This window comes from Ranitomeya imitator, chromosome 2 (assembly GCF_032444005.1).
Source record: "Ranitomeya imitator isolate aRanImi1 chromosome 2, aRanImi1.pri, whole genome shotgun sequence".
Lineage (NCBI taxonomy): Eukaryota > Metazoa > Chordata > Amphibia > Anura > Dendrobatidae > Ranitomeya > Ranitomeya imitator.
Window position 1 is genome coordinate 341,019,804 of NC_091283.1, and position 17,356 is coordinate 341,037,159.

At 45.5% G+C, this 17,356-nt stretch overlaps 1 protein-coding gene across 1 annotated transcript in view; it reads left to right on the plus strand.

The window, feature by feature from the left end:
• The first annotated feature begins 9,639 nt into the window (after nt 1–9,639).
• Nucleotides 9,640–17,356, plus strand: part of LOC138663680 (oocyte zinc finger protein XlCOF8.4-like) — a 37,230-nt gene continuing 29,513 nt past the window's right edge. The window contains exons 1-6 of the mRNA XM_069749975.1: nt 9,640–9,711; nt 10,874–11,019; nt 11,149–11,328; nt 11,411–11,534; nt 11,618–11,715; nt 11,914–12,004. Coding sequence (XP_069606076.1) covers nt 10,948–11,019; nt 11,149–11,328; nt 11,411–11,534; nt 11,618–11,715; nt 11,914–12,004 — 565 coding nt within the window. The 5' untranslated portion in view covers nt 9,640–9,711; nt 10,874–10,947. The remainder of the gene's footprint in view (nt 9,712–10,873; nt 11,020–11,148; nt 11,329–11,410; nt 11,535–11,617; nt 11,716–11,913; nt 12,005–17,356) is intronic.

The window sequence follows — 17,356 nt, forward strand, 5'->3', positions numbered from 1 at the left end:
AATACTTTTTTGCCCCACTGTATATGTGTCTCACTGACATATATATATATATATATATATATATATATATATATACTGTATCTACACATGGACAATCTACTTTTATGTTTTCTGCAATTTGTTTTTTTTCTGTGGACAATTCAATAAACCACTATACTGTTCATCAGAATACCATGACATTTTTCTTTTAAGAATAACGCACCTGGTTAAGTCTTGATTAGATATTTTTGCGAAATAATCATTTTTAACAACATGCCAGTCCACCTCTGACCAATTGTCAAGGGCGACTGCACCAGTATGTTAATGTGCTGCTCACAGCTTTACACAGTGCACGATATCTGTTGTGAATTCTGTTGTCGGGCTCCCTCCTGTGGTCATGAATGGTACTTCGGCTGGTTCTGTCCATGGACTTCCTCTGGTGGGTGTTTCTGAGTTTCCTTCCACAGGTGACGAGGTTAATTCGTTAGCTGGCTGCTCTATTTAACTCCACTTAGATCTTTGCTCCATGCCACCTGTCAATGTTCCAGTATTGGTCTAGTTCACTCCTGGATCGTTCTTGTGACCTGTCTTCCCAGCAGAAGCTAAGTTCCAGCTTGTGTTTCTTTGGTTTACAATTTTTCTGTCCAGCTTGCTATTTTTATTGTTGTCTTGCTTGCTGGAAGCTCTGGGACGCAGAGGGAGCGCCTCCGCACCGTGAGTCGGTGCGGAGGGTCTTTTTGCGCCCTCTGCGTGGTCTTTTTGTAGGTTTTTGTGCTGACCGCAAAGTAACCTTTCCTATCCTCGGTCTGTTCAGTAAGTCGGGCCTCACTTTGCTAAATCTATTTAATCTCTGTGTTTGTATTTTCATGTTTACTCACAGTCATTATATGTGGGGGGCTGCCTTTTCCTTTGGGGAATTTCTCTGAGGCAAGGTAGGCTTTATTTTTCTATCTTCAGGGCTAGCTAGTTCCTTAGGCTGTGCCGAGTTGCATAGGGAGCGTTAGGCGCAATCCACGGCTATTTCTAGTGTGTTTGATAGGATTAGGGATTGCGGTCAGCAGAGTTCCCACATCCCAGAGCTCGTCCTTTATTATCAGTAACTATCAGGTCATTCCGTGTGCTCTTAACCACCAGGTCCATTATTGTCCTGACCACCAGGTCATACCAGTACAGGTGGCCCAAAGTACTAATGCATCTCAATAGAGGGATAAGAGAAGTTCTGAGACCATTTTTTTTTCTTTGCAGTGTGTTTTGTCTCTCTTTTCCCCTTTACCTCTGGGTGGTTCAGGACACAGGTGTAAACATGGACATTCAAGGTCTGTCCTCTTGGATGGATAATCTCACTACAAGGGTACAAAATATTCAAGATTTTGTGGTTCAGAATCCGATGTCAGAGCCTAGGATTCCAATTCCTGATTTGTTTTTTGGTGATAGATCTAAGTTCTTGAATTTCAAAAATAATTGTAAATTGTTTCTTGCCTTGAAACCTCGCTCCTCAGGTGACCCTGTTCAACAAGTAAAGATCATTATTTCTTTGTTACGTGGTGACCCTCAAGACTGGGCATTTTCCCTTGCGCCAAGAGATCCGGCATTGCGTGATGTTGATGCATTTTTCCTGGCGCTTGGATTGCTTTATGATGAACCTAATTCAGTGGATCAGGCAGAGAAAATCTTGCTGGCTCTGTGTCAGGGTCAGGATGAAGCGGAGATATATTGTCAGAAGTTTAGAAAGTGGTCTGTGCTCACTTAGTGGAATGAATGTGCCCTGGCAGCAATCTTCAGAAAGGGTCTCTCTGAAGCCCTTAAGGATGTCATGGTGGGATTTCCCATGCCTGCTGGTCTGAATGAGTCTATGTCCTTGGCCATTCAGTTCGATCGACGCTTGCGTGAGCGTAAAGCTGTGCACCATTTGGCGGTACTATCTGAGCATGGGCCTGAGCCTATGCAATGTGATAGGACTTTGACCAGAGCTGAACGGCAAGAACACAGACGTCGGAATGGGCTGTGTTTTTACTGTGGTGATTCCACTCATGCTATCTCCGATTGTCCTAAGCGCACTAAGCGGTTCGCTAGGTCTGCCACCATTGGTACGGTACAGTCTAAATTTCTATTGTCCGTTACTCTGATTTGCTCTTTGTCATCCTATTCTGTTATGGCATTTGTGGATTCAGGCGCTGCCCTGAATTTGATGGACTTGGAGTATGCTAGGCGCTGTGGTTTTTTCTTGGAGCCCTTGCAGTATCCTATTCCATTGAGAGGAATTGATGCTACGCCTTTGGCCAAGAATAAGCCTCAGTACTGGACCCAATTGACCATGTGCATGGCTCCTGCACATCAGGAGGATATCCGCTTTCTGGTGTTGCATAATCTGCATGATGTGATCGTTTTAGGGTTGCCATGGCTACAGGTTCATAATCCAGTATTGGACTGGAAATCTATGTCTGTGTCCAGCTGGGGTTGCCAGGGGGTACATGGTGATGTTCCATTTTTGTCTATTTCGTCTTCTACTCCTTCTGAAGTTCCAGAGTGTTTGTCGGATTAGCGGGATGTATTTGATGAACCCAAAGCCAGTGCCTTACCTCCTCATAGGGATTGCCATTGTGCAATTAATTTGATTCCTGGTAGTAAGTTTCCTAAGGGCCGATTGTTCAATTTATCTGTGCCAGAACACGCCGCTATGCGGAGTTATATAAAGGAATTCTTGGAGAAAGGCCATATTCGCCCGTCGTCATCACCATTAGGAGCAGGGTTCTTTTTTGTGGCCAAGAAGGATGGTTCTTTGAGACCTTGTATTGATTACCGCCTTCTTAATAAAAGTACAGTCAAATTTCAGTATCCTTTGCCGTTGCTGTCTGATTTGTTTGCTCGTATTAAAGGGGCTAGTTGGTTCACCAAGATAGATCTTCGAGGGGCGTATAATCTTGTGCGTATTAAACAAGGCGATGAATGGAAAACAGCATTTAATACGCCCGAGGGCCATTTTGAGTACCTGGTTATGCCATTCGGGCTTTACAATGCTCCATCAGTATTTCAGTCCTTTACGCATGACATCTTCCGAAAGTACCTGGATAAATTCCTGATTGTGTATTTGGATGATATTTTGGTCTTTTTGGATGATTGGGAGTCTCATGTGAAGCAGGTCAGAATGGTGTTCCAGGTCCTTCGTGCGAATTCCTTGTTTGTGAAGGAGTCAAAGTGTCTCTTTGGAGTTCAGAAGGTTTCATTTTTGGGGTTCATTTTTTCCCCTTCTACTATTGAGATGGACCCTGTTAAAGTCCAGGCCATTTACGATTGGACTCAGCCGACATCTGGGAAGAGCCTGCAAAAGTTCCTGGGCTTTGCTAATTTTTATCGGCGCTTCATCGCTAATTTTTCTACTGTTGCTGAACCGTTGACTGATTTGACCAAGAAGGGTGCTGATGTGGTCAATTGGTCTTCTGCAGCTGTAGATGTTTTTCCGGAGTTGAAGCGTCGTTTTTCTTCTGCCCCTGTGTTGTGCCAGCCAGATGTTTCGCTCCCATTTCAGGTTGAGGTTGATGCTTCTGAGATTGGAGCAGGGGCTGTTTTGTCGCAAAGAAGTTCTGATGGCTCGGTGATGAAGCCATGTGCTTTCTTTTCTAGAAAGTTTTCGCCTGCTGAGCGTAATTATGATGTTGGTAATCGTGAGTTGTTGGCCATGAAGTGGGCATTCGAGGAGTGGCGTCATTGGCTTGAAGGAGCCAAGCATCGCGTGGTGGTCTTGACAGATCACAAGAATTTGACTTATCTTGAGTCTGCCAAACGGTTGAATCCGAGACAGGCTCGATGGTCGTTATTTTTCTCCCGTTTTGATTTTGTGGTTTCGTACCTTCCGGGCTCTAAGAATGTGAAGGCTGATGCCCTGTCAAGGAGTTTTGTGCCTGACTCTCCGGGTGTTCCTGAGCCGGCAGGTATTCTCAAAGAGGGGGTAATTTTGTCTGCCATCTCCCCTGATTTGCGGCGGGTGCTGCAAAAATTTCAGGCTGATAGACCTGACCGCTGCCCAGCGGAGAAACTGTTTGTCCCTGATAGATGGACTAGTAGAGTTATTTCTGAGATTCATTGTTCAGTGTTGGCTGGGCATCCTGGAATCTTTGGTACCAGAGATTTTGTGGCTAGATCCTTTTGGTGGCCGTCTTTGTCACGGGATGTGCATTCTTTTGTGCAGTCCTGTGGGACTTGTGCTCGGGCTAAGCCCTGCTGTTCTCATGCCAGTGGGTTGCTTTTGCCCTTGCCGGTCCCAAAGAGGCCCTGGACGCATATTTCTATGGATTTTATTTCGGATCTCCCCGTCTCTCAAAAGATGTCTGTCATTTGGGTGGTTTGTGATCGCTTTTCTAAGATGGTCTATTTGGTACCTTTGTCTAAATTGCCTTCCTCCTCTGATTTGGTGCCATTATTTTTCCAGCATGTGGTTCGTTTACATGGTATCCTGGAGAACATCGTTTCTGACAGAGGTTCCCAGTTTGTTTAGAGGTTTTGGCGATCCTTTTGTGCAAGGATGGGCATTGATTTGTCTTTTTCCTCGGCTTTCCATCCTCAGACAAATGGCCAAACCGAACGAACTAATCAAACTTTGGAAACATCTGAGATGCTTTGTTTCTGCTGATCAGGATGATTGGGTGTCCTTTTTGCCGTTGGCTGAGTTCGCCCTTAATAATCGGGCCAGCTCGGCTACTTTGGTTTCGCCGTTTTTCTGCAATTCTGGTTTCCATCCTCGTTTCTCTTCAGGGCAGGTTGAGTCTTCGGACTGTCCTGGTGTAGATACTGTGGTGGATAGGTTGCAGCAGATTTGGACTCATGTGGTGAACAATTTAACATTGTCCCAGGAGAAGGCTCAACGTTTCGCTAACCGCCGGCGCTGTGTGGATCCCCGACTTCGTGTTGGGGATTTGGTTTGGTTGTCGTCTCGTTATGTTCCTATGAAGGTTTCCTCTCCTAAGTTTAAGCCTCGTTTCATTGGTCCGTATAAGATTTCTGAGATTATCAATCCTGTGTCATTTCGTTTGGCCCTTCCTGCTTCTTTTACTATCCATAATGTGTTCCATGGGTCGTTATTGCAGAGATACGTGGCGCCTGTGGTTCCATCCGTTGATCCTCCTGCCCCGGTGTTGGTTGAGGGGGAGTTGGAGTATGTGGTGGAGAAGATTTTGGATTCTCGTGTTTCGAGACGGAAACTCCAGTACCTGGTCAAGTGGAAGGGTTATGGTCAGGAAGATAATTCCTGGGTTTTTGCCTCTGATGTTCATGCTGCCGATCTGGTTCGTGCCTTTCATTTGGCTCATCCTGGTCGGCCTGGGGGCTCTAGTGAGGGTTTGGTGACCCCTCCTCAAGGGGGGGTACTGTTGTGAATTCTGTTGTCGGGCTCCCTCCTGTGGTCATGAATGGTACTTCGGCTGGTTCTGTCCATGGACTTCCTCTGATGGGTGTTTCTGAGTTTCCTTCCACAGGTGACGAGGTTAATTCGTTAGCTGGCTGCTCTATTTAACTCCACTTAGATCTTTGCTCCATGCCACCTGTCAATGTTCCAGTATTGGTCTAGTTCACTCCTGGATCGTTCTTGTGACCTGTCTTCCCAGCAGAAGCTAAGTTCCAGCTTGTGTTTCTTTGGTTTACAATTTTTCTGTCCAGCTTGCTATTTTTATTGTTGTCTTGCTTGCTGGAAGCTCTGAGACGCAGAGGGAGCGCCTCCGCACCGTGAGTCGGTGCGGAGGGTCTTTTTGCGCCCTCTGCGTGGTCTTTTTGTAGGTTTTTGTGCTGACCGCAAAGTAACCTTTCCTATCCTCGGTCTGTTCAGTAAGTCGGGCCTCACTTTGCTAAATCTATTTCATCTCTGTGTTTGTATTTTCATGTTTACTCACAGTCATTATATGTGGGGGGCTGCCTTTTCCTTTGGGGAATTTCTCTGAGGCAAGGTAAGCTTTATTTTTCTATCTTCAGGGCTAGCTAGTTCCTTAGGCTGTGCCGAGTTGCATAGGGAGCGTTAGGCGCAATCCACGGCTATTTCTAGTGTGTTTGATAGGATTAGGGATTGCGGTCAGCAGAGTTCCCACGACCCAGAGCTCGTCCTTTATTATCAGTAACTATCAGGTCAATCCGTGTGCTCTTAACCACCAGGTCCATTATTGTCCTGACCACCAGGTCATAACAGATATCCTTCAGTTTACAGTCACTAAACACGCAAGTTGTCCTCTTGAGAGAGGTGGGTGACTGCACCACTGTGTTAATGTCTCTTTACTCACAGCATTATACCATACAAGATATCGTCCGGATCGCAGCCGGGAACCATATCCTCCAGTTTACAGTCACTAAACACGCCAGTCCTTCTTCGGGCACAGGACAGTCTACCTCGGGTTCACCGCCGTGCACAAGACAGCTCACCTCCGAGACCAGTTGCATGTGGGCGACTGCACCACTGTGTACGCTGTGGGTGCCAGGCGTCTCAGCTCCCCTGGCTGTTTGACTCCACTGGCCTGTGTTGCCTCACACAGGTGGAGCGCTGCAGAGCCGACTGCTCTGTACTCCTCCAAACACCAGACTAAAATTATCTATGACCCTGATATACCCAAGCCCTATACTGCAGGGTTTTTAACTAGCAATCTGTGGCCTTCAGCCACATGGAAAACCCGACCCAGAATGAAATGGACTGCACCAATACCATTTGCAGTCTGTTTAAAACACAAAAGCTCAGAGCAGGTGTTCCCTAAATCTGCCTTGGACACATAGCATGCCCAGGACCAATACTCACTTTAGTCTGCATTGCAATCACAGCTACGCCTGTGACTGCACTGCGGTCTATATTCCCGAAGCATCACACACGGCTCCGCTCTGTGTGCAGCATGCATTCACAGTGGCTCAGTGGTTTGCACTGTTGATTTGCAGTGCTGGGGTCCTGGGTTAAAATCCCCCCAACGACAACATCTGCAAGGAGTTTGTATGTTCTCCCCGTATTTGTGTGGGTTTACTCCGGGTACTCTGGTTTCCTCCCACATTCCAAACACATACTGATAAAGAATGCAGATTGTGAGACCCAATGGGGACAGCGATGATAATGTATGAAAAGCACTAAGATAGTGCTATACAACCCCTGGCAAAAATTATGGAATCACCGGCCTTGGAGGATGTTCCTTCAGTTGTTTAATTTTCTAGAAAAAAAGCAGATCACAGACATGGCACAAAACTAAAGTCATTTCAAATGGCAACTTTCTGGCTTTAAGAAACACTAAAAGAAATCTAGCACAAAAAATGTGGTAGTCAGTAATGGTTACTTTTTTTGACCAAGCATAGGGGAAAAATTATGGAATCACTCAATTCTGAGGAAACAAATTATGGAATCATGAAAAACAAACAAATAAAAAAACACTCCAAAACATCACTAGTATTTTGTTGCACCACCTCTGGCTTTTATAACAGCTTGTAGTCTCTGAGGCAAGGACTTAATGAGTGTCACACAGGACTCTTCATTGATCTGCCTCCAACTTTCTCTGATTGCTGTTGTCAGATCAGCTTTGCAGGTTGGAGCCTTGTCATGGACCATTTTCTTCAACTTCCACCAAAGATTTTCAATTAAATTGAGATCCGGACTGTTTGCAGGCCATGACATTGACTGTTATGATCCAGTGACCTAGGAGCTGCATGAGAACATTCACTGGAGAAAGTGGCTACTGTACTGACCGCAATCCTGAACTTAACACCGCAACTAGAAGTAGCCGTGGAGTGTACCTAACACACCTAGACACCTCGTCACAGCCGGAGAACTAAATACCCCTAAAGATGGAAATAGGAATACTATCTTGCCTCATAGAAAATCCCCAAAGGATAGACAGCCCCCCACAAATATTGGCGGTGAGTCGGAGAGGAAAAAACATACACAGGCAGAAAAACAGGATTAGCACAGGAGGCCACTCTAGCTAGATAGGACAGGATAGGACAGAGTTCTGTGCGGTCAGTATAAAAAACCCTTCAAAACATCCACAGCAGAATATACAAAAACTTCCTACATCTTTACTAAAATATGTAGGAGCGTAAATCTGCAACTCCAGTGAATCCTACAATCAGAGCAGGAATAAAACTGAAACAAGCACACTGGCACTGTGCCACAGAAACAAAAACCAAACACTGATCTTTGCTGAAATAGGTAGCCAGCAGGAGAAGCCAGAAAGTGATCCAACACTTCACAAAGAACATTGACTACTGGCAAGGGCTAAAGGATCCTGCCCACTTAAATATCCCAGTCAGAATTGTAATCATCCGATACACCTGGCCAGGTCTGTGACTCAGAGACAACTGCATTCCCACCTACAACCACTGGAGGGAACCAAAGAGCAGAATTCACAACAATTGACCTTATGTGTCTATTTTCAAGGAATGTTTGCACAGTTGTTGCTCTATGGCAGGATGCATTATCATCTTGAAAAATGATTTCATCATCCCCAAACATCCTTTCAATTGATGGGATAAGAAAAGTGTCCAAAATATCAACATAAACTTGTGCATTTATTGAAGATGTAATGACAGCATTCTCCCCAGTGCCTTTACCTGACATGCAGCCCCATATCATCAATGACTGTGGAAATTTGCGTGTTCTCTTCAGGCAGTCATCTTTATAAATCTCATTGGAACGGCACCAAACAAAAGTTCCAACATCATCACCTTGCCCAATGCAGATTCATGATTTATTACTGAATATGACTTTCATCCAGTCATCCACAGTCCACGATTGCTTTTCCTTAGCCAATTGTAACTTTGTTTTCTCTGTTTAGGCATTAATGATGCTTTCATTTAGCTTTTCTGTATGTAAATCCCATTTCCTTTAGGCGGTTTCTTACAGTTCGGTCACAGACGCTGACTCCAGTTTCCTCCCATTTGTTTTGTTGTGCATTTCCTGTTTTGGAGACATATTGTTTGAAGTTTCCGGTCTTGACGCTTTGATGTCTTCCTTGGTCTACTAGTATGTTTGCCTTTAACAACCTTCCCATGTTGTTTGTATTTGGTCCAGATTTTAGACACAGCTGACTGTGAAATGAATTAATTTTGTGCCATGTCTGTGATCTGCTTTTTTTTCTACAAAATTAAACAACTGAATGAACATTCTCCAAGGCCAGTGATTCCATAATTTTTGCCAGGGGTTGTATAAGCAAAGCAGAATACATAATCCGTACACCTCGTACACACACGGCTCCGGTCCGTACACCCCATACACACACGGCTCTGCTCCGTACACCCCGTACACACACGGCTCCGCTCCGTACACCCCGTACACCTGTGGCTCTCCTCCGTGCACATCGTACACACGCGGCTCTGCTCCGTATACCCCGTACACACACGGCTCCACTCCACACACCTCGTACACACGCGGCTCCGCTCCATCCACCTCGTACACACGGCTCTGCTCCGTAGACCTCGTACACACACAACTTTGTTCCGTACACACATGGTTCCGCTCCGTACACCTCGTACACACGGCTCTGCTACATCCACACTTTAAACCCCTCCTGACCCCACACATAAACTTCCCCTCATCCAGCACCATGACAACCAGCACAGCTGACAGAAGAGTCCTGCATACACTGAGGCCCCTGATCATGTGACCCGTGACTCCTCCCCTCCTGTGACCTCATCACAGGTCCTGTACGCAAAGAACAGCCATATATGTGGAGTGCAGCTCTGCAGGTGGAGGTAGGTCCTGGAGGCTCCACACCAGAACTGTAGCAGGTAAAGACCCCAATATCCACAGGTGTCCCTTCTAATTGGGGGGAAACTATCACCTCTAATAATCCTCGGACAGTTCTGACAAACACGGAAAAGTGCCCCTTTATGGAGGTGACAGAAAGTCTGTTTAGTCCCTTTAGCTTCATAGTATCAGCTCTAATCCAATGGGGAGAGAGCGATTTACCCTGAAGAGTCACAGATTGTGGGGGTGTTAGAAAATGTTATATTTAGGGGATTTTGTGTTGCCTCAAAAGAATCACAATGGTTTTGTTCCTTGTCCAGTGATAAAAACAAACGACCCAACTATGAAAGACAGGAACCAAGGAAACATGTATTAGGGCTCCTTCTCACTTGCGAGAAATACGTCCGAGTCTCGTAGGTTAAAACCCTGCTATGGCGCCGACACTCCAGAGCGGAGTACATGGAGCTGCACGCTCCGCTCCGGAGTGCCAGTGCCAGAGGAGTTTTAACCTGCGAGACTCGGATGTATTTTTCGCAAGTGAGAAGGAGACCTTACTCTCATAGTTCGGGGCCCCCACACAGTATTGTCAGGAAACCTTCATATAGACGGCCGGTGGTGATGGAGTCAGTGACGGACTCTGGACAAATATGTTTCTAGCACCGTAGTAGAAGATGAAGATGTCGTCCTCATCATGAAGTCGTTATTTCTCCTGTCACGTGTAATGAATATCTCCTGCAGTATTGCTAATGCCGATTCCAGTGTCGGTAAATGAGATGAGAATTAGCGTTATGGAAGATGAGTCTATGAGAAACGTATTCAGCTGCCGACTCCGAGGAAGGAACTGCTTGTTGTGTGTGGCCTAAATATATAGATTTTATTAGTAGATGTCAGGGGAAAAAACGGAATGTTGTAAAACATAAAAAAATACCATTGCTGCTTGGGTCCCCGCCAGTCTCTCTATTTCCTGGTCAGTCCCAATGAACTTGTGATTCCCACAGCCATTCAGTTGCTGAAGCAGTGAGCATCATAACCAGTGATTGGGAGCATGGAGGAGTCAGCAATTCATCTTATGTTCCAGTCCATACAAGACTACAGAATGCAACATCTACACATTCTATCTCCTATGTTTCCCTTATTATCTCCAGTAATTGTATTGTTACACAGGATTTTTATGATGTTACATCGGCTCATCTTCTCATTCAGGTCTCTACAATATCGGATCCTCTCTGTGAAGATCTTCTATGTAAGACGTTTTTCTGAATTACCCATTTTTGGAAATGGACAAGGACAAGATGGCAGACAGGATATTACACCTCACCCTAGAGATCCTCTTCCGGCTTACTGGAGAGGTGAGAGATTCTGATGACGTCACATTACATCATTCTTATCTATGGGAATAACAGATGGACAAAACTGGAGAGGTGAGGACTCTGGAAATGTCTGTAGTGAGATTTATTAATGTGTCTCTCCGTAACCAGGATTACACAGTAGTGAAGAAGACCTCTAGTGAGCGCTGTCAGGACCCTGTGTCTGAGGGATGGGGAAGACCCCTGAGCCTAATCACAGGGCCTCCACCTCACTCCCTGATACATGAGGACATCAATGACCAGAAGATCCTAGAACTAATCTACAATATGATTGAGCTGCTGACTGGAGAGGTGACACTGCTGGGAATGCTGGGACATTATACAGTAACGCTATGAAGGGATCGGGGGATGACGGTATCATTGTATGTGTCAGGTTCCTATAAGATGTCAGGATGTCGCTGTCTATTTCTCCATGGAGGAGTGGGAGTATTTAGAAGGACACAAAGATCTGTACAAGGATGTCATGATGGAGGTTCCTCTACCCCTCACATCACCAGGTAATAGACAGGACTAAATACACGCGGCCTATAATTATCTATATATAAATAATGTATTCAGTCCCTGTTTGTGTTTCCTACAGATCTATCCAGTAAGAAGAAAACACCAGAGGGATGTCCCTGTCCTCTTCTTCCACAGGACTGTAAACAAGAAGATCTCAATGTTCCTCAGGATCATCAGGTAGATGGAGAGAAGGTTTCATGAGATCTCCCCTATGATGTGTAGACAGCTGTGAAGGTCTTGTGTTCAGTCTTGTTTTATCCACCAGTATTATATGTTTTATACTTGTGTAACGAGAACGGTGGAGATGGCAGGATTAGAGCTGATCATAGATGTGACTTCTCCATCTGTCTGTGACTTTTACAATATTTGTTTCAGGGTGAAGATCTGACTCATATTAATACTACAGAGACATATGTGAGGGGTGATGAGTGGTGTAAAGAGGAGATTCCTACATATGACTACCCAGGTGAGTAGTAACCACTAAATGCAGAGGAGTCACAGATTATTTTCAGTCACCGGCTGTGGCTGCTTTATCGATGGTGTAGTCCACCCATGTTACAATCATGTGATTACCAATTTGCCTCTACACCACAACATTCTCCTCCATTTGGAAATGTTGAAATTACTTTGTGAAATTGTGAAAGCTGCTGACTGTTACCTGCCCAGATCCGTGAACTGCAAAGCCAAATTACAGCATACATAGAATGTGCTGACAAATTAGAAAATCACTTGAAGAAAAATAGTATAATGGACCTGTAATAGGAAGCGGAGGGAAATTATGCTGTTTGGCTTCCTAGATCCCTGATATCTTATTGGGTGAATCTACCTTCTCCCCTTCTGTGCTGCTGAATGTGCTCATATGGTCCCTACAAGACCAGGTCCAGTCTTTCTAGCCAAACTTCGCTTTTTTTTTTTTAAATTTAAATAGGTTTTTATTAACAATAAACGAAAGAGAAACATCACATTCTCATCCACATTTCAATATGTTACATACACATTTTCTTATTTTTAAGAAACCCCAACATACCCACAACAACCCTCCCCCCCTCATAGGACAGCTCATCCCCAATCTATACTCCCCTGAGGCCGCCAATGCCTCAAGTAGTTCTCGCCTATCAGAAGCTTATAGTTCCCAACTTCTATTACTCCTCATCCCAACTCAAGCCATGGAGACCACATTTTAGTAAACATTTCTATTTTCCCCCGTCTCTTGTAAACCCCTTTTTCCAACTTTAGACCATGTTGTACATATTGAAGAAATTCCCTCCTCGCAGGTGGTTCTACCTTTATCCAATTCCGTGCTATCACTTTCCGAGCCATATATAGTAACCTAGCGATTGTAATCTTCCAGGTGTTGTCCACTCCTATTTCATCCACATATCCCAACAAGCATATTATCTAAGGACTCTACATTTATACGCTCCTTCCACCCTACTCAAAACCACCACCCAAAAAGCGGCCAGTCTAGGACACGTCCACATCATATGATATATTCCTGCATTCTCACTCCCACACCTCGGGCATTCAGAGTTAGCACGCAACCCCGCTTTGTGTAACACTTCCGGAGATTTATATACTCTGTGCAAAATATATAGCTGCGAGAGCCTGTATGGTTCACTCAATGATAATCGCGGGACCCACTCCAGCACCGATTCCCAGGTTTCATTCTCCACCGGACCCAACGAGGGTTTTAAAACTCCCAGAGCCGCAAATTCCTTTAAGTTATTGTTAGACCATATCGGTGTGAATTTGGTTAACCCTGTGACCCCCCGAATCTGCCTCAGTCTGTTCCACAATTTACGTATCAGAAACAGGGTTGGATATAATTTCCCTAATGCTCCCAAGGAGCCGTCCTCTAAACATTGTATCACCGGCCGTCGACCTGTCACCCCTTCCATCAGGTGTTGTACTGCACTGGATGACGCCTCTCGCGCCCAGCCCTTCAAATGCTGACTCTGGGCTGCAAGAAAGTATATTTCAGGGTTGGGCAAAGCCAAACCACCATCTTCCTTGGGTCGCTGAAGCGTCTCCAGGCTAATACGTGGGTATTGTCTCCCCCATATCAAACTTCTAAAGAGGGCATTAATCTGTCGGAATTTCCCCCGTGGGATCCAAATTGGCGCGTTATGTAAAACGTATAGAATTTTAGGCATCAGGACCATTTTAATAAGGTTAACCCTACCAACCACCGACAAATGTAACTTATTCCAAGCGTCTACTTTTGCCTTGAGTACCCCCATAACAGGAGTCAGATTCCTCTGTAAAAACTCCGCGATTGGAACCGAAATCCATATCCCAAGGTATTTAAAATGAGATACCACCTTAAGCCGCTCATCACCCACAGTCTCACTCACATTCTCTCCTACGTCATCCACCCTAAACAGAACCGATTTGCCCCAGTTAATTGTTAGCCCCGATACGGAACCAAATCTTTCAACAATTTCAATGGCCCCTCTCAGTGAATCATCCGGATCCGCCAGGAACAGCAAGACGTCATCTGCATATAGCGCTATCTTTTCCTCAACTTCCCCATACCTAAACCTAGGGACCCCATCAGATTGTCGAATCATGGCGGCAAGAGGTTCCACAGCCAAAGCAAACAAGAGAGGCGAAAGCGGACATCCCTGCCTAGTGCCTCTAGCCAACTTTATAGGCTGAGACAATTCCCCGTTCACTCTGATTCTGGCCGTCGGTAATGAATACAACAGCTGAATCCAAGCCACAAACTGCGGACCAATACCCATACATTTCAACACCTGCCAGAGATATCCCCACTCAACACTGTCAAACGCCTTATGGGCATCTAATGACGCAATCACCCTCCGGCCACAGTTGTCAGACTTCATCTGCAGATTCACATATAACCTCCGTAGATTAATCGCCGTTGACCTATCAGGCATAAAGCCAGACTGATCCGGATGCACCAGGCCCGTAATGACACTAGAGAGACGGGAAGCCAACACCTTGGCCAGAAGCTTGACATCAATAGTTAGTAAAGAGATTGGGCGATATGACTCAGGTTTCCCCAAATCCTTATCCTCCTTTGGAATAACCACTATTATGGCCTCTCTCATAGAGGCTGGCAAACACCCCCGGGACCTAGCTTCCTCCAGAACCGTCTTTAATCTAGGAATCAACACTTCTCCCAAGCTTTTATAGATCTCGGCAGGCAATCCATCGACACCAGGCGCCTTCCCATTGGCCATGGACATCAATGCCCGACTCAGTTCCTCCTCCGTGATAGGGGCTTCCAAACTCTCCCTATCTACCTCGTTCAGTCTTGGCAGATCCAGACCCTCCAAGAAAGTCAATGTATCTCCGACCGACTCATCAAACCGGGAGGAATATAAGTCTGCATAAAAGTCCGCAAAAATCCTCAAAATCTCAGGTGTTTCAGATACTCTGCTTCCACTTACAGGCTCCAACGAGTGTACATATGAAGTACTTCTCTGAGCAGCTGCCACCAGCGACAGCATATGACCCACTGTTTCTCCCTCCTGATAATACAGCACCCTTTGAAATTCCCGCTTCCTCTCAGCTTTTTCCAACAGTACTTTTTCCAATTGATTTTGTGCCTTTTTCAGCCTTTTTCCAGCCTCAGGAGTTCCCAGTGTAGCCATCCCATCCTCTGCATCCTTCAACTCATCAACTGCCGCCTTTTCTGCCTCTCTCGTCCTCCGCTTACACCTACTAATATCCCTAAACAGTAGTCCTCTCAGATACGCCTTCATTGCATCCCAAATCGTAAGAGCGTCTGTGCTCCCATCATTTAAAACAAAGAACTCCGCCACCTCTCGTCCTATACTTTCCCACTCAATACTATGTAACCAATTAGGATGAATCTTCCATTCTCTCCTACTTACAGACTGTGTCCCCGCCAACCTAAACTCCACCTCAATTGGACTGTGGTCCGATAAGGCCCTTGGTAGATATCTCACTTCCCCAACCAGTGTGTCTAAGAGCCTATTACCCAGAGCCATGTCAATTCTAGAGAGCGTGGCATGCGCCTGCGAATAACATGAGTACCCTCTCTCCCCAACATGTCTGACCTTCCAAAGGTCAATCATACCTATCTCATGTATATAGGTGCCAAATGTTGTAGTATGTCCCCCCGACCTATTCTGGGTGTTTTTATTTTTATCCCAAAAATCATCACAGATGTTATTTAGGTCCCCAATAATCATCAGCGGTGTCGGCCCCCATCGTTCCACTCGCTCCAATACTTCTCTAATCTTCCTGCTTGAGTAGGGAGGTGGAATATACATTGCTGCAATACATACTCTCACTCCATACAATATACACTGTATTAGTACATACTGACCATCCGCATCCACACAGACCTTCACCTCCTCATACTGAACTCCCGCTGGAACCAAAATTGAGACTCCTCTTGCATACGTGGAGAAGGTAGAGTGATATCCCTTCTGAATCCAACGTCTATTTAAGACATCCACCTTCTCCCTTATCAAGTGCGTCTCCAACAAACATATCATTGAGGCCCGTTGGTCTCTTGCATATTGCAAACTCGCGGCTCGTCTGGATTTCTCCGCCAGGCCTCTCACATTCCAGCTCAAAATCTTAAAACGGCCCCCCAACAATTGGCTCATCTTCTCTAAATGTATCATTATTCTTGAACATGAGCTGTCTAACTTCCCTAACCCCCCCTGTCCCAACTCTCCCTCCCACCCTTCCCCTCCCAAAACTAAACATTCCCCTCTTTTCAAGAGTGGGGCATCATCGCCCATAGCAAACACTCCGGTTGGCATTACCTTCCCAACCCCCCTCCCGCCACTGTACATAGCAGGATTCCATACATTCTTTAACATATCACAAAATTTCCAACATAGAGTAACCTGCAAATGCAAGAAACCTAAACAAACTTATAATACGCCGCTTACCCTTCCTCCTCCTTTCCCAGCAGCCATTACAGCATTCCCTTAACTTTAACTGATTACAACCCAGCTCCACTCTTCTCCTCCCATAACCCCTGAGTTGTTAATCACAAGTCTCTTTTCCAACTGACAGAGAAGTAATCACATTCAGAATCACCCCGCAGTTTCAGTCTCCTTTTCCTTTAAGCCTTTTAGCATTAATGTCAATCCACTGAGTAGCTTCCTCCGGCTTCTGGAAAAAGTGAATTTTGTCAAACGCAACCACCCTCAGTCTTGCTGGAAACATCATGGAGTACTGCACTCCCAGCTCCCTCAGCGGTCTCTTGATACCCGTGAACATCATCCGTTGTTTCTGAACCAAAGCAGAATAGTCTGGGTAGATAGCAATTCTTTGGCCTTCAACTGTCAGATCCGTCATGTCTCTAGCCTTCCTCAGGATAATGTCTCTGTCTCTGTAATTTAGAATTTTGGCAAGCATGGTACGGGGATTCGCTCCAGGGACAGGTGGTTTCGGTGGGACCCTATGCGCTCTCTCCACCGCGAACACTTTTGTCAGCGCCATATCTCCAAAAGTCTCTAACAGCCATTTTTCAATATACTCAGTTGGATTCCTCCCTTCAGCTTTTTCAGGGATGCCCACTATGCGTATATTATTTCTTCTGGACCTATTCTCAAGGTCCTCATTTTTTGCCGCCAATTCAGCTATTGCTTGAGTGAACTTCTTCTCAGCTTTTTGCAGCTGAACTATATGATCTTCTGCAGTGCTCACTCTCTCCTCTACCTCCCCCACACGTTTGTCAATTTTCTGCATGGCTGCGTTTATCTGGGCTGTATCCCCCTTAACCTCCTGTATCTGTAGGGTCAGAGACTGTTTACATGAAAAGACCAGCGCAAAAACGTCTCTTAGGGTAGGCTCAGCTTCTGGC